General features: G+C 43.4%; 1 protein-coding gene across 1 annotated transcript in view; it reads right to left on the minus strand.

The window, feature by feature from the left end:
- The window catches only part of IPO9 (importin 9), a 62,911-nt gene that overhangs the window by 34,687 nt on the left and 14,779 nt on the right, over nt 1–13,445 (minus strand). The window contains exons 3-7 of the mRNA XM_068269355.1: nt 11,634–11,720; nt 6,797–6,998; nt 5,279–5,367; nt 2,929–3,015; nt 2,074–2,193 (exon numbers count right to left, since the gene is read on the minus strand). Coding sequence (XP_068125456.1) covers nt 2,074–2,193; nt 2,929–3,015; nt 5,279–5,367; nt 6,797–6,998; nt 11,634–11,720 — 585 coding nt within the window. The remainder of the gene's footprint in view (nt 1–2,073; nt 2,194–2,928; nt 3,016–5,278; nt 5,368–6,796; nt 6,999–11,633; nt 11,721–13,445) is intronic.

Below are 13,445 nucleotides of genomic sequence, written 5' to 3' on the forward strand. Positions count from 1 at the left end.
GTGTCCATGAAGGCGATGCCTAAAGATCACATCTCACTTTTTTTTTTTTTACTACATGCTACATTTTACTACATGCTGTAGTATGATCTAACAAGACTCTCCTTCCAGCTAGCACGGGAAAAAAAAAAAAAAAAAAAAAAGACGAAAGAATACTACAGTTCGAGAAATTTTTATACAAGAGAAATTTTTGATCATTGTAGTTTATAGGCTGGGTCACTGCAGCCCGCTTGCTCTGCTGTCATAATGATAGCAGAGCTAAGTACGCCACTCAGGAGCTAAGCCTGTGATAACTGTGAGCCCATCATGGCTCTGTTTCTGAGAAAAGAAGTATTACTTCAACAAAGTGTTCAAAAATAAAACAAAACTTTCCCCAACATTGATTGATGTGATGAAATGCCATGTCAAGGCATCCAACATCCAGTGGGGCTGCAAGAAGTGTACTAGTTAGTAAAGCTACTCTGTGGCTGAATCTACACACGCAGAAAAGTGTGTATTGGCCCAGCTCCAGACGGAAGTATGTGCAATATTACACTGCAGTGTTCTACCCAGAAATTTTTTCAGCCGGGTGGCATGAAAAAGTAGCCGGGTGAGGAAGTAAGGGCCCTTTTCCACTAGGAAGTGCAATCGCACTTCCCATCATGCAACCTACTATTTCCACTACCCGTGATTTCAACGTATAGCTGCCGGAAACTGAGCACGATCACCCAACAATTGCGATTCTGAAAAAACGATGCATTTTAGTGGGAAATGAGCACCGCGATTAACATGTTATTGAGGTGCTCATTGTGATCAGCAAAACTGTGCGATCCACTTTCTGAAACAGATCACAGCTAGTGGAAATGGGCCCTAAGGTCAATATAGTGCATTGTAGTATATTGGAGCACAGTACTGAGTACAGAGCAGTGTAGTATACTGAGGTGCAGTATGGAGTATAGTGCATTGTAGAATGGGGTACTTTATGAAGTGCAGAGCAGTGCAGTACATTGGGGTGCAGAATACTGGGTTACAGTAGGGAGTATAGTCCATTGTAGTATACTGGGGCACATGACTGAGCACAGAGCAGTGCAGTGCAGTATCAGTGTAAGTGTAGCTGACAGGCAGAACAGTGAGTATAAGGATAGAGAGCGGGTCACCTCATCGATCTCTTCTGCTTCCTTTGCTCCAGCTGCCTCTTCCGCTTCATCAGCTGTATGGCCTTCCCGGCCTCGCTGGCAGCCCCCTTGTATTGTGCCATGCTGTCTCCCCGATATGCTGGGCTCCGTACAGAGTGGCTGCTCTTCTAATCAAAGAGTCACGTGACCCTGCAACTTCCTCTCACATAATCCAGCCACTCTTCTCATTTCATAACTCCCCATCAGTCTGCTACTTGTAAGACTGCGTATGTGCAGCTCCCCTGCTTCACCTACCCAACACTACTACCAGCACTGTCCCCCGCCGATAGCCAGCCAACTACTGCAGGCAAACAAGCGCTCCTGTTCAGCGACTGCTTTCGCTATTGTGGGAGAGCCGAGCGCTGATTGATAGCAGCCAATGGAGCCTGACTTTTGGCAGCCGGGCGGGTTTTTAAACACCCGGCGGCCCGACCAACTAAATAGGCCTGGGGAGAACACTGCACAGTACAGATCATGCTGCCGTGTGGATGTCAGAAGGGAATATTAAGATGGCCATTTCATAAGGAGACCTGCACCTAGTGTGAAATTTCACCCCGGAGGACCACACAGGGACAGGAGGGGATACAAGGGGCTACACAGGGGACAGGAGGACATGGGGACACACAGGGAGTAAAGGAGGACATGAGGGACAAATGACAGATACATGGAGACAATGACTGGCGGAAAACATCTACAAGGTACAACCTAAGTGCATCTTATATTCTGGAGCGTTTTATATTCCAAAAAAATACGAGTAACCCGGTAATGAAAGTGATCAGCCAGTGTGAGCTTATTCGAAGTATTGTAATTTGTTAAAATGTCCTCTTCTACATGCACAAAGTTAGGACCATCTTCCTTCTCTGAAATAGTAACACTATTAGTTTCTAGAGGAAATTCCACAATAAATCTCAACAAATCATACCTTTAACACCTCCATCTTTAAACCGCTGTCAGAGGTAGGACCATCTGGAATTTGCAGAGCCTGCACAAATGCCTCTGTGAACTGCTGAACCACAGGAAAGATCAAAGCATGCGCAGCACCCTGCAATATGAAATATAGTGAAAAATTGCATTTTTCTGCAGTCTCACAAAAATGATAAATTGAACAAGATATTTTGCTAAAACACAGTCCCATCATAGCAAAAATTAAATTGGGGAAGAGATTGAAAAAAATAAAGTTTAATTACTATTAAATTTTAGTATGTAATTTTAGGTCTGCAGCCAGCATTTATTCATTTATTAAAGATGGCACCTGCGCCATCCGCTGCAAGACATAATTATCTTCCTACTGAGGCACACTGGTGGAGAACCTCAAGTCAGTTTCCAGCCATGAACTTTCAAACAATCACAAGCAGTCAGAGCTATACCAGGTGAGAAAACATACAGCTAGCTGGAGGCATGCTACACTAACAAAGTAAAAAAATACGTCTATACAGATGTCCCCAGAAAGGGACCCCCAAGTGCATATCATTTCCTACAGAAACGGCGCACATCCCTTTGCTTTAGCAGAGTGGTGCATCTATATAGCACTTGGCCCCTGAAATGTTACCCAAGGGATCAAGTCCCATTCTCTTTAAGCAACAACTGTATGTACGCACCTTTAGTGATGTATAAGCTAGCTGGAGGTGCAATAACCTAAATATCTCTTCTAAATAAACCAGGAAACCAGAATCTTGATCCAGTATCTGGTTTAGTAACACTGCTTTTCGCAGAGTTGGAAATGATTTTTTTTTGTTTTCTACCATATTGAAGGTTGATCGGTTTTAAGTTTTCAAACCTTTTCCAGCTCCTCCATGGTACAGATCATATGTGCACATGTTGTGAAGATCTCAACAGCCCGAGCACGGGTCCGAATGCTGTACACCTGCAAATGTTTGGATTTTGGGGAAAAAAAGTTTTAATAATTAATTTCACATTTACAAACTTGCAACCAAAATAAGCATGCCAGACAGACTCCCTAAGTGTTCACAAGTTTTGAGCTTTAAGTCAGCCGCAGCCACTCCAACATGTGTTAATATAACATCTGGGTATACCAGTTAAAGTACTATATCTTTGAAAACAGTTGTTAGGCCCCGATCACATCTGAGCAGGAATCGCGCGATTCCCGCTCACCGCTAGTGGTTTTTAAAATCGCTTAGCACGTTACCCTATGGCAGTGTTCTCACTGCCGCAATCATGGGAGTTTTGTGATAATCGCAAACGCGTTACCTGCAGCGTTTTGGTGGCGATTCTTGAGCGATTAGCATGTATAGAGCCCCTAATCGAGATCGCTCCCAAAACGCTACTTTTTCCGCAGCGTTTTGCGATTTGTAAGTATGAACAGGGCCTCAGTTTGCTTACAACATGGTCCGAAAGTTTGCTGCAAACAACATCACTGCTGTGCTCTATTTACACACAGTGTTCTCCCCAGGCTCTTTTAGGCGGGTGCTCCACCCAGCTAATTTTGAGGCGCACCCGGCTGTCATCGGCTTGCCTCCTCATCCTCCTCCAACGGTGTAAGTAAATTTGCGCCAGCCCTGTATTCCCTCGTCGCGCCCCACCCGGCTAGAAAAAAATCCTGAGGAGAACACTGTACACCCTCTGCTATATTAACCACTTAACGACCAGCTAACGCCGATAGGCGGCGCCTGGTCGTTTGTGGTTTTGCATGGAAACTTTCCATGCCAGTTCACGGAGGGTGTCTCCGTGAACAGTGTTGCGAGCCGCCGATCGCGGCTCGCACACGTAATGTAAACATGCGGGGAAGAAATCCCCGCTGTTTACATCAATACGGCGCTGCTGCATGGCCGGGGATCGCCGTCATTTGATAGGCTGAAGCCTATCCTATCCGGCGCAGGACGGATATCCGTCCTGCGTCTTACAGAGGGGAAGATAGATAGAGGTAAGGGGAGGGAGCGCTGAAAACGCTGTGGAGAGGGGCTTTGAGGAGCCCCCCCGCAAATCACAGGCAGCCGGCGGCGATCAGACCCCCCCTGCAGGACATCCCCCTAGTGGGGAAAAAAGGGGGGGGGGGGGGTTGGGGGAGTCTGATCGCCCTGCCTTTTACCTGATCGGTGCTGCGGGCTGGAGAGCCCGCGCAGCACCGATCATTAAAAAACCACGTGGTCCTTAAGTGGTTAACAATGGTAGGAAGGCAGAGGGCAGCTTTTATTGTCTAAAGGTGTCCATACACTCATCGACTTTCCCATTTGATTCCCTGCGGATTCGATTCTTCTGCTGGGAACAGATTCCCCAAAATGTTAGATCAATTTTTGATCAAAATCGAAAATCGTTCGATTGGAAGAATTGATCGGACAAAATGGAAAAATTAGGTCAATCAGGGCTGTGACAAAAGTATTGGTAAATTGATGTCCACAGTGTTGCACTGCATCAAAAATTGCTACACTGCAGTTCAATATATTTACAATAGATACCCTAGTGGAATCTATGGGCAATTGATGTTCCTTTCAAAAAGGAAATTATTTTAAAACATGGAGTGGAAATCTGTAAGCGTATGGCCAGCTTAAGACAATTGTTCTTACAGCTGTCATGAAAATAACCCTCCTCTCTGGTTATCTCCAGACTCTTGGCCTGCTGACTAGAGCGTTTAAAACGTGAAAACCCTACAGAAAGTATAAAATACAACTATAATGCCTACTGACCTAATGTCACTTCATAGACATCTTAAAATTTGACACATGGAACTGAGGGGTGGAAACATGCTACTACCAATATTCCTGGCTCTTCAAACAGATTATATTCTTATTATCACACAGGAAAGACTAAAGAAAAAGTCAACTCCGCACAGAACGGAACCACATACATTCATACTCACTACTAGGGATGGTCAACTAGATGCCAAAAATTCTGAGTTGATGCAGGATTATGCAAATTTTGTATGTAAAATGTATGCATCTTAAAACTGAACCAATCATATTCCACCAAGGTTAAACTCGAATAGTCAATTTTCAAGCTACATAAATGTACATATATAATTTGCATAATCCTGGATCAATTTTGGATTATTTGCATCTCACTTACCATCCTTACCCTCAGCACTCCCAATTAAGCATGTATGGGGAGAAAAATAATCTACTTCTCAATTAAGCAGGTATAAAGCTTGTGTACAGGAGATAAATGGTACATACATCATTCATTGTAAAGATCTTGTACATTTCTGGCAAGATGACAGGAGCAACCAAGGGCATTTGAGTATCAGTCACCTCTCTAGTGAACTCTGCAACAATAAGAGTGGAGGATAGTAAGTGAATGAGAAAGAGAGAGGGAATACAAAGAGAAAAAAACACTACTGTAATGTTCAGATTGGGATCAACTGTTAATTTCAGCCATTGGCCTGATCTGGATACCAGTTGAAAAGTCCTGCTTGACCATGAACTCACACATCCATTCCATACCTTGACGTATAGAACCTCACTACTGTGATATATTTGCTAACCCACTTTCTACATTCCTTACATAACTATATTACAGGGAAATACCTCATCTTTATTCTGGCTATTACCTTCAAGGCTTGAACAAAGTTTTATGAATACAGACATAGCTTCAACTGGTTCTACAGGGCAAAGAAATCGAACAAGCATACATTGGGGTCCATTGTGGCAGGAACATCATGAACATAAATTTACCTACAATCCTTGAATTTAAGGACAACTCCATATCAAATTTATGAAATAAAAAGTGCCCCCCCTCCCCAATTGTGCCCACTCCAGCACAAATGTACCCCAGTATTAAGTAGGTTGCCCATCCCAGTAGCCAGATGTGCCCCCAGTATCAGTAAGGTCTCCCCCCCACACTCTAGGTAGTTAGATGTGCCCCCAACATTAGGTAGCCCCCTCCCCAGTGTAGCCAGATGAACACCCAGTATTGGGTAGCCCATTCCCCATTACAGATAGCCAGATTTACCACCATTATTAGGTAGGTCGTCCCCCCCCCTCCCCCAATATAGGTAGTCAGGTATGTCCCCAATATTAGGTAGTCCCTCTCCCCAGTATAGATGGGCAGATGTGCCCCCAGTATTTAGTAACTCCCATCCCAGACGCAGAGTTGCGAGCATCACCTCTCTATGACTCATTTTAGCGGAGTCACATAGTGACAGTCAGGAGAGAGGGCATGCTGACATGGCTGAAGATATCATGGCCCAAGAGGTAACTTCTGCAGCATGTCCTGCTTGCAATGGCAGAGGAAAAGGAGACTTGGAGGGCACAGGTGCACCATCACCTCTTCTGCACACAGAGGCTATCGCCTCCCGAGCCCTTGCCCAATTCTAGGTATCCACCAAACCAACCGAAACCACGCCCCATTATTGTAGTCACATGGTCTTTCAATCACACTCCTAGTCACATGTACAGCAATGCTGGTTCCAGCAGCTAACCAGCCTAGAAAATTCCATTCCCAGAAAGTTTTATACAGCTTGCACTGGCCTGAGACAAATAGCTTGCCCAACAACTGGGGGCAGAAGTGAAATAATCAGGTGAGTGCAAAGATCAGCTATAAAAACACAGATTTCACAAAACTGCTTTCCCCCCCCAAAAAAGTACACAATACTGTAAGCATTACCAAAGATCATGAATTGCTTTATATAAAAAAAATTTTATATAACAAATATAATTATAAAATTATAAAATGAGTTTATGTATAGGACATACCTGTCAGCACTCTCATGGCTCCATGAACAGCATTGACTTCACCACTCACAAGCATTTCCATGAGCAAATTGAAAAGCTGAGGCCAGGCTTCAGGCCAGTCCCAATGTGCTATGGCAGACACCGCATAAGCTACACTAGAACGCACTTTGCTTATTGACTCACGCAGTCCTCGAGGAAGCAACAAACGGATTGCTGCCTTTGCCTAAAGAAGACACTGAGCAGGTTAGTTAGGACAAACAGGCTTGTGTTGTTCAGAATGATTTGTTCAGACATCTACCTTCTTAAAGGATACCCGAGGTGACATGTAAGTGAGATAGACATGTGTATGTAAAGTGCCTGGCACACATAACTATGCTGTGTTCCTTTTTTTTTCTCTGCCTGAAAGAGTTAAATATCAGGTATGTAATGCTGGGAATACATGGTTCATTTTTTAGGTGATAAGATGGTTCGAAAGATAATTTCCGAAATGTCCGATCTCCCTTTCGATCCTTTTGCTGCTCGATTTCTGATAGAAGTGAATGGAAAAAGATAAGAAAAACGAGCGGAAGATGAGAGAATTAACTGCAGAATCGATCGAGAGAAGAAACGCACAACAGAAACAAACCGTGTATTCCCAGCATAAGTGTCAGGACCCCGACTGAGCAAAGCCAGACTGAATGCTCAGTCGAGCATTTTATCAGGGCTGATAACAAGCAGGCTGAGCAGTGAACGATGAAACCGTAAGCAGGGCAAGTGTTTTCTCTAATGTTCCCACTGATATGCACGGTGAAATACATGAGGGTGCTTTGTCTCTGGTTCACTTCAAGGACCAGAGACCGTTGGTACAGAAACAGAGGAATCTCGGCGAATCGCCGCACATACCCGTCGCAACCGCAGTCACCGCCGCACGTCGGGATCCTGGGCCACCCTCTCTATGAAGGCAGAGTTCCTGTGAGCCGGTCAGGAGCCACTTTCATTGGCTCCTGACCCTGTCTTTCAATGTAAGCCAATGGGAGTTGCTTACATGGAAAGACGGCCAGGAGCCAATGAAATCGGCTCCTGACTCGCTCACAGGGCTCTGCCGTCATAGAGACGGGCAGAGCCAGTGAGCTGCGGCGACAGATGGCGGGAGATTAAGCTGCGAGATCGGCGGGAGTGACAGAAACGGTGGATGCCAGTTAGACATTGATTTTGATAATTTCAGTCATCTTGTTTACAATTAAATCAAAGAGGCACTTGTAAGTCAGGCAAATATAACACAACATTTATAATTATATAAACCACAAATGTCTTTTCTGTGCTCACATCATTATCAGTTTTATTCAACCCCCAAGTGACATTCATTTTTAGTACTTAGTACAACATCCTTTTCCAGTTATAACAGCTTTTTTAAACGTGAAGCATAGCTTGACACAAGTGTCTTGCAGCAATCTACGGGTGTCTTAGCCCATTCTTCATGGGCAAAAGCCTCCAGTTCAGACACATTCTTAGGCTTGCGCGCTGCAACTGGTTTCTTTAAAGGGGAACTTCAGCCTAAACAAACATACTGTTATTAAGTTACATTAGTTATGTTAATTAGAATAGATAGGTAATATAATATATTATCAACTCTGCTTTAAAAGAACAGGCAAAGGTTTGTGATTCATGGGGGCTGCCATCTTTGTCATGGGGGCAGCCATCTTTTTGGTTGAAAGGAGGTGACAAGGAGCAGGAGACACAGTTCCAACTGTCCTGTGTCCTGATAACCCCTCCCAGCTGCACACACTAGGCTTCAAATGTCAAATTCAAAATGTTAAAAAAAAAATTGCACCAAAACAGCAGAACGAGAACAACATCAGAAATCCCATCATGCTTTGCACAGCATAAGGGGAAAACTGCCCGGGCAGTTTTCTTCTGTGCAGCTAAAAATGAGGCTTGTATAAGAGTAATGCTGTGAAACTGTTAAAGAAACACCAGGCCTTTTCAGTGCTGCTGAGTCGGTTTTTAGTCTGGAGGTTCACTTTAAGTCCCACCAGAGGTTTTCAATCGGATTTAAGTCTGGCGACTGCGATGGTCACTCCAAAATATTCCAGCCTTTAATCTGCAACCATGCTCTAGTGGACTTGGAGGTATGCTTGGGATCATTGTCCTGTTGAAAGGTCCAACATCTCCCAAGCCTCAGGTTTGTGACGGACTGCATCACATTTTCATCCAATATCTCCTGGTACTGAAGAGAATTCATGGTACCTTGCACATGCTGAAGCTTCCCTGTACCTGCAGAAGCAAAACAGCCCCAAAGTATGATTGACCCACCTTGCTTCACAGTAGCCAAGGTGCTCTTTTCTTCATAGGCCTTGTTCTTCCTCCTCCAAACATAGCGTTAATCCATGGGCCCAAATAGTTCTAATTTTGTTTCATCAGTTCACAGAACACTATCCCAAAACTTTTGTGGTAGTGTTCTGTGGACTGATGAAACAAAATTAGAACTGTTTGGGCCCATGAATCAATGCTATGTTTAGAGGAGGAAGAACAAGGCCTATGAAGAAAAGAACACCTTGCCTACTGTGAAACATGGCGGGGGGTCAATCATGCTTTGGGGCTGTTTTGCTTCTGCAGGTACAGGGAAGCTTTAGCATGTGCAAGGTACCATGAATTCTCTTCAGTACCAGGAGATATTGGATGAAAATGTGATGCAGTCCATCACAAACCTGAGGCTTGGGAGACGTTGGACCTTTCAACAGGACAATTATCCCAAGCATACCTCCAAGTCCACTAGAGCATGGTTGCAGATTAAAGGCTGGAACATTTTGGAGTGGCCATCACAGTCACCAGACTTAAATCCGATTGAGAACCTCTGGTGGGACCTAAAGAAAGCAGTTGCCGCGCGCAAACCTAAGAATGTGTCTGAACTGGAGGCTTTTGCCCATGAAGAATGGGCTAAGATACCCATAGATCGCTGCAAGACACTTGTGTCAATCCATGCTTCACGTTTAAAAGCTGTTATAACTGGAAAAGGATGTTGCACTAAGTACTAAGAATTATTGTCACTTGGGGGTTGAATAAAACTGATAATGACGTGAGCACAGAAAAGACATTTGTGGTTATTTCATTATAAATGTTATGTTATATTTGTCTGACTTACAAGTGCCTCTTTAATTTAATTGTAAACTAGATGACTGAAATGATCAAAATCAATGTCAAACTGACCAAAACACTCAATTTCAGTGGGGGTTGAATAATTTTGAACACAACTGTAGCTTGGTCCTGGACTGAGCAGATTGTGTAGGTCAGCGATGTCCAACTAGCGGCCCGCGGGCCGCGTTAGGCCCGCCAGGCCTCCTGCTGCGGCCCCCAGTCCCCAGAGCTGAGAGGACTTTTTTTTTTTTTTTAAACTCCTTTCCCCCGTGCTGCAGCTGCTGTAATGTAAATATTTCCACCCCCCTCCCCTCGTTCTCCCCCGTGCTGCAGCCTCTAACACACTTCAGATCGGCGGCGAGCAGGAGATCGGAACCAGTCAGACCGGCAGCCAATCTTTGTGCATTTTGTGGGGAAATCTGCGGCCAATCTTTGTGCATTTTGTGAGGAAACCTGCGGCCAATCTTTGTGCATTTTGTGGAGAATCTGCTGTCAATCTAGTTGCACTGTGTGTTAAAATCTGCTATCACTTTAATTGCATTTTGTGGCGAGGTCTGCCGGCCCTCCACCATGTGGTCTGGAAAAAAAAAACGGCCCTCCATGCCCCCGAAGTTGGACAGCACTGGTGTAGGTAAACCCTCATACTACATGGAGGTGGTAAAATGTGTTAGTGATTGGCCAATCAAAATTGAATGTGTGTACCAGGCTTACAGAGGAACTTCAGTGAAAATAACGTAATAAAGTGCTTCATTTTTACAATAATTATGTATAAATGATTAAGTAAGTGTTTGCCCATTGTAAAAACTTTCCTCTACCTGATTTACATTCTGATATTTATCACATGGTCACATTTTTTACTGCTGGCAGGTGATGTCAGTAGAAGGAGATGCTGTTTTTTTTTTTTGGGCAATTGGAAACAGCTGTTATTTCCCTCAATGCAACAAAGCTCCCACAGTGTGATGTCAGAACCATGGTTCTGACATAACACTGTGTGAGGGGTTTCACCACAATATCAGCCATAAAAAGCCCCGATGATCAGTTTGTGAAAAGGAAAAGATTTCTAATGAGAAAGGGGGTACCAGCTACTGATTGGGATGAAGTTCAATTCATGGTTACGGTTTCTCTTTAAGGTTGGATTTACATTGGTACGTTGTATAACATGCGTTAAAATGTTTGTGAACTGCAATGGAGACTGGACATAGATATTATTCCGGAACTGATGCACGGTGAACTAGCCCTTTATGTCTGGTTTAGCTGCCTCACAACCACTGGCACAGTTTGCAAATCCTTTTAAAAAACACCTCTATAGGCAGTCTTCCAGGTGTCTGTAATGCTGGGAATACACCAGGAGTTTTTTTGGCAGATAGATGGCCTGATAGATCATTTCTGACAGGTCCAATCAGATTTAGAACGTTCTGATCGATTTTCTCATAAAAGTGAATGGAAATCTATCGGAAAATCAATCAGAAAAACAATCGGAAAATCGCTCGGCCAGTAAATTTGCTAAAAAAAAACAACTCGTCTGCTTCTCTAGATAGCACTCCAACTAATTTGCAGGAATTTAAATGAGGACTACATACAGAGTCTAAAAAAATATTTCAAATTGTTGCAACTGCTAAAAACAACAACAATTTTGATACATATAAAATTACCAATATTACTCCTTTTGAAGGCCCTAGCCAATGACACTTCATGGAATACACCTTCAATTTGCTTCTACGTTATGCAAATCAAAATTACGAACCCTTTCAGTAGTTTCAGGCAGCCTGAACTTTTCTGAGTGGGAACACCAATGGTTTTCGACATATTGTTTCAACACCACAGATGCCAGCTAAAATACAAGCAAAAAAAATTGGTACAGTATAATAGCACAAAAACATCAAGTCTATCATTTTTATTATAATAATAATAATAATAATAATGTAACTCTGGTCACATAAGTCAATCTTTGAACAATCCTACCAGCATTACACAGTGCAAGGGCCTACTTCATCTAAATTATATTTGGTTCTGCCAAATCTTAACCTACAAATTGCTGGCAAGTTTGAACAAAGCCTGCTCAAAGTGATCCTGTAAAGCTAAAGCAAGTCTAATACCATAAGCTCAACTATGCCTCTCCCCATCTCTTGTCCAGCGCTGCCTGACAACACTGAAGGAAATTTCAGGTGATGACATGAGCAGGAGAGCCAGGAGGGTATATTACAAACGATGAAGTCTATAAAAGCACTGAGACTTGGCAGGGCTCAGTAGAACCCGGTAAGTGGCAGAAGTCTGTGCTGCTGAGGTTTCAATACTGTATAGTATGTAACCTTGCTACTTGTCCCAAATTATTCAGACTGCTAAATGTGAGACCAGCACAGACTGTCCTCAAGCATTTGAAGATGGTAGGCTATCAAGAACTTTCTGCTGGTTTACAATCAGCAGATGTCCATATACACATTGCAAAAATATGTCTTTGCAAACATGGTATGATGGTCCTAAGCACACTATTCATGAACAACCGCTTACCAATACAGAAGAGACTAGAGTAACTATTTGCTGACAAGCAATATTGGACCCAAAAAGTAATGTATACCTAATGATCTACCAAAATAGTCTAACCTAAAGCTTAGCCATACTGCAGCTCTCAGCAAAAGTATGGATACACCAGAGACACGTTTGCATGTTATGATCCATCTTCCGACCAGCGGGTATACACGGCGGTACACGACGGGCGCAAACACGACTTCAAGCGATCGAGGTACTTTGTGCGGGAGTTGTCAGGGATTTTCAAGATCCAATATGACGGTTGTTATTGCCATGCGACGCTAAAAGACGTCCAAGTGATTGCACGCCTGTACCCACGTCATGAGATCGCTTGTCGCTCAAAGTCTCACTGGCTACTACTGGTTGACTGGTTGAGCACTGTAAAGGTTTAGCCTACTTTTCTTTTCTGGCCGAAATAATGAAGTATAAGTAAAAGTTCATAATATAATTTTAAAGCCCTAATTCAGCTTTTATTTAGTAGTGCATAGAATGGAAATTTTGCATTAATTGGCAATGCACAAAGTTTCATGGCGTCCCCTCACTGCTACTCGCCAACTACATCCTGCGGCTGAAGATGGGATAGAGGGTGAAGTTTGAACACAGACTGCTATTCAGTCAAACCAAGTGAATCCAACATTCACATAGGAGTCAGCACTGTAAACCTGGCAAGCCAGGAAATCATTTATGTAAAAATGGTTTATGTATAATGCCAATTTAGATTAAATAAATGAAGAAAACACAAGCCTTCATTAAGGCATTTGGTAAATATTCAGGATTAAAATGAACTCGGAAAAATCATCTTACTATCACTGGGCTCGAACCCTACACAACCACCAACCACCTCTGGTCTACAATGGACAACTGTATCTAAATATCTGAGGGTGATCATTTTAAATGGCTTGTCCCATTTTTATACACGTAACATGGAACATCTACTTTCCCACTTTAAAGTGTACCTGAGAGCAAGATTTTTATACTTACCTGGGGCTTCCTCCAGCCTCATGAGCACAGCTGCGTCCCTTGTCGTCCT

The sequence above is a fragment of the Hyperolius riggenbachi genome, chromosome 2 (assembly GCF_040937935.1).
Source record: "Hyperolius riggenbachi isolate aHypRig1 chromosome 2, aHypRig1.pri, whole genome shotgun sequence".
Taxonomy (NCBI): Eukaryota; Metazoa; Chordata; class Amphibia; order Anura; family Hyperoliidae; genus Hyperolius; species Hyperolius riggenbachi.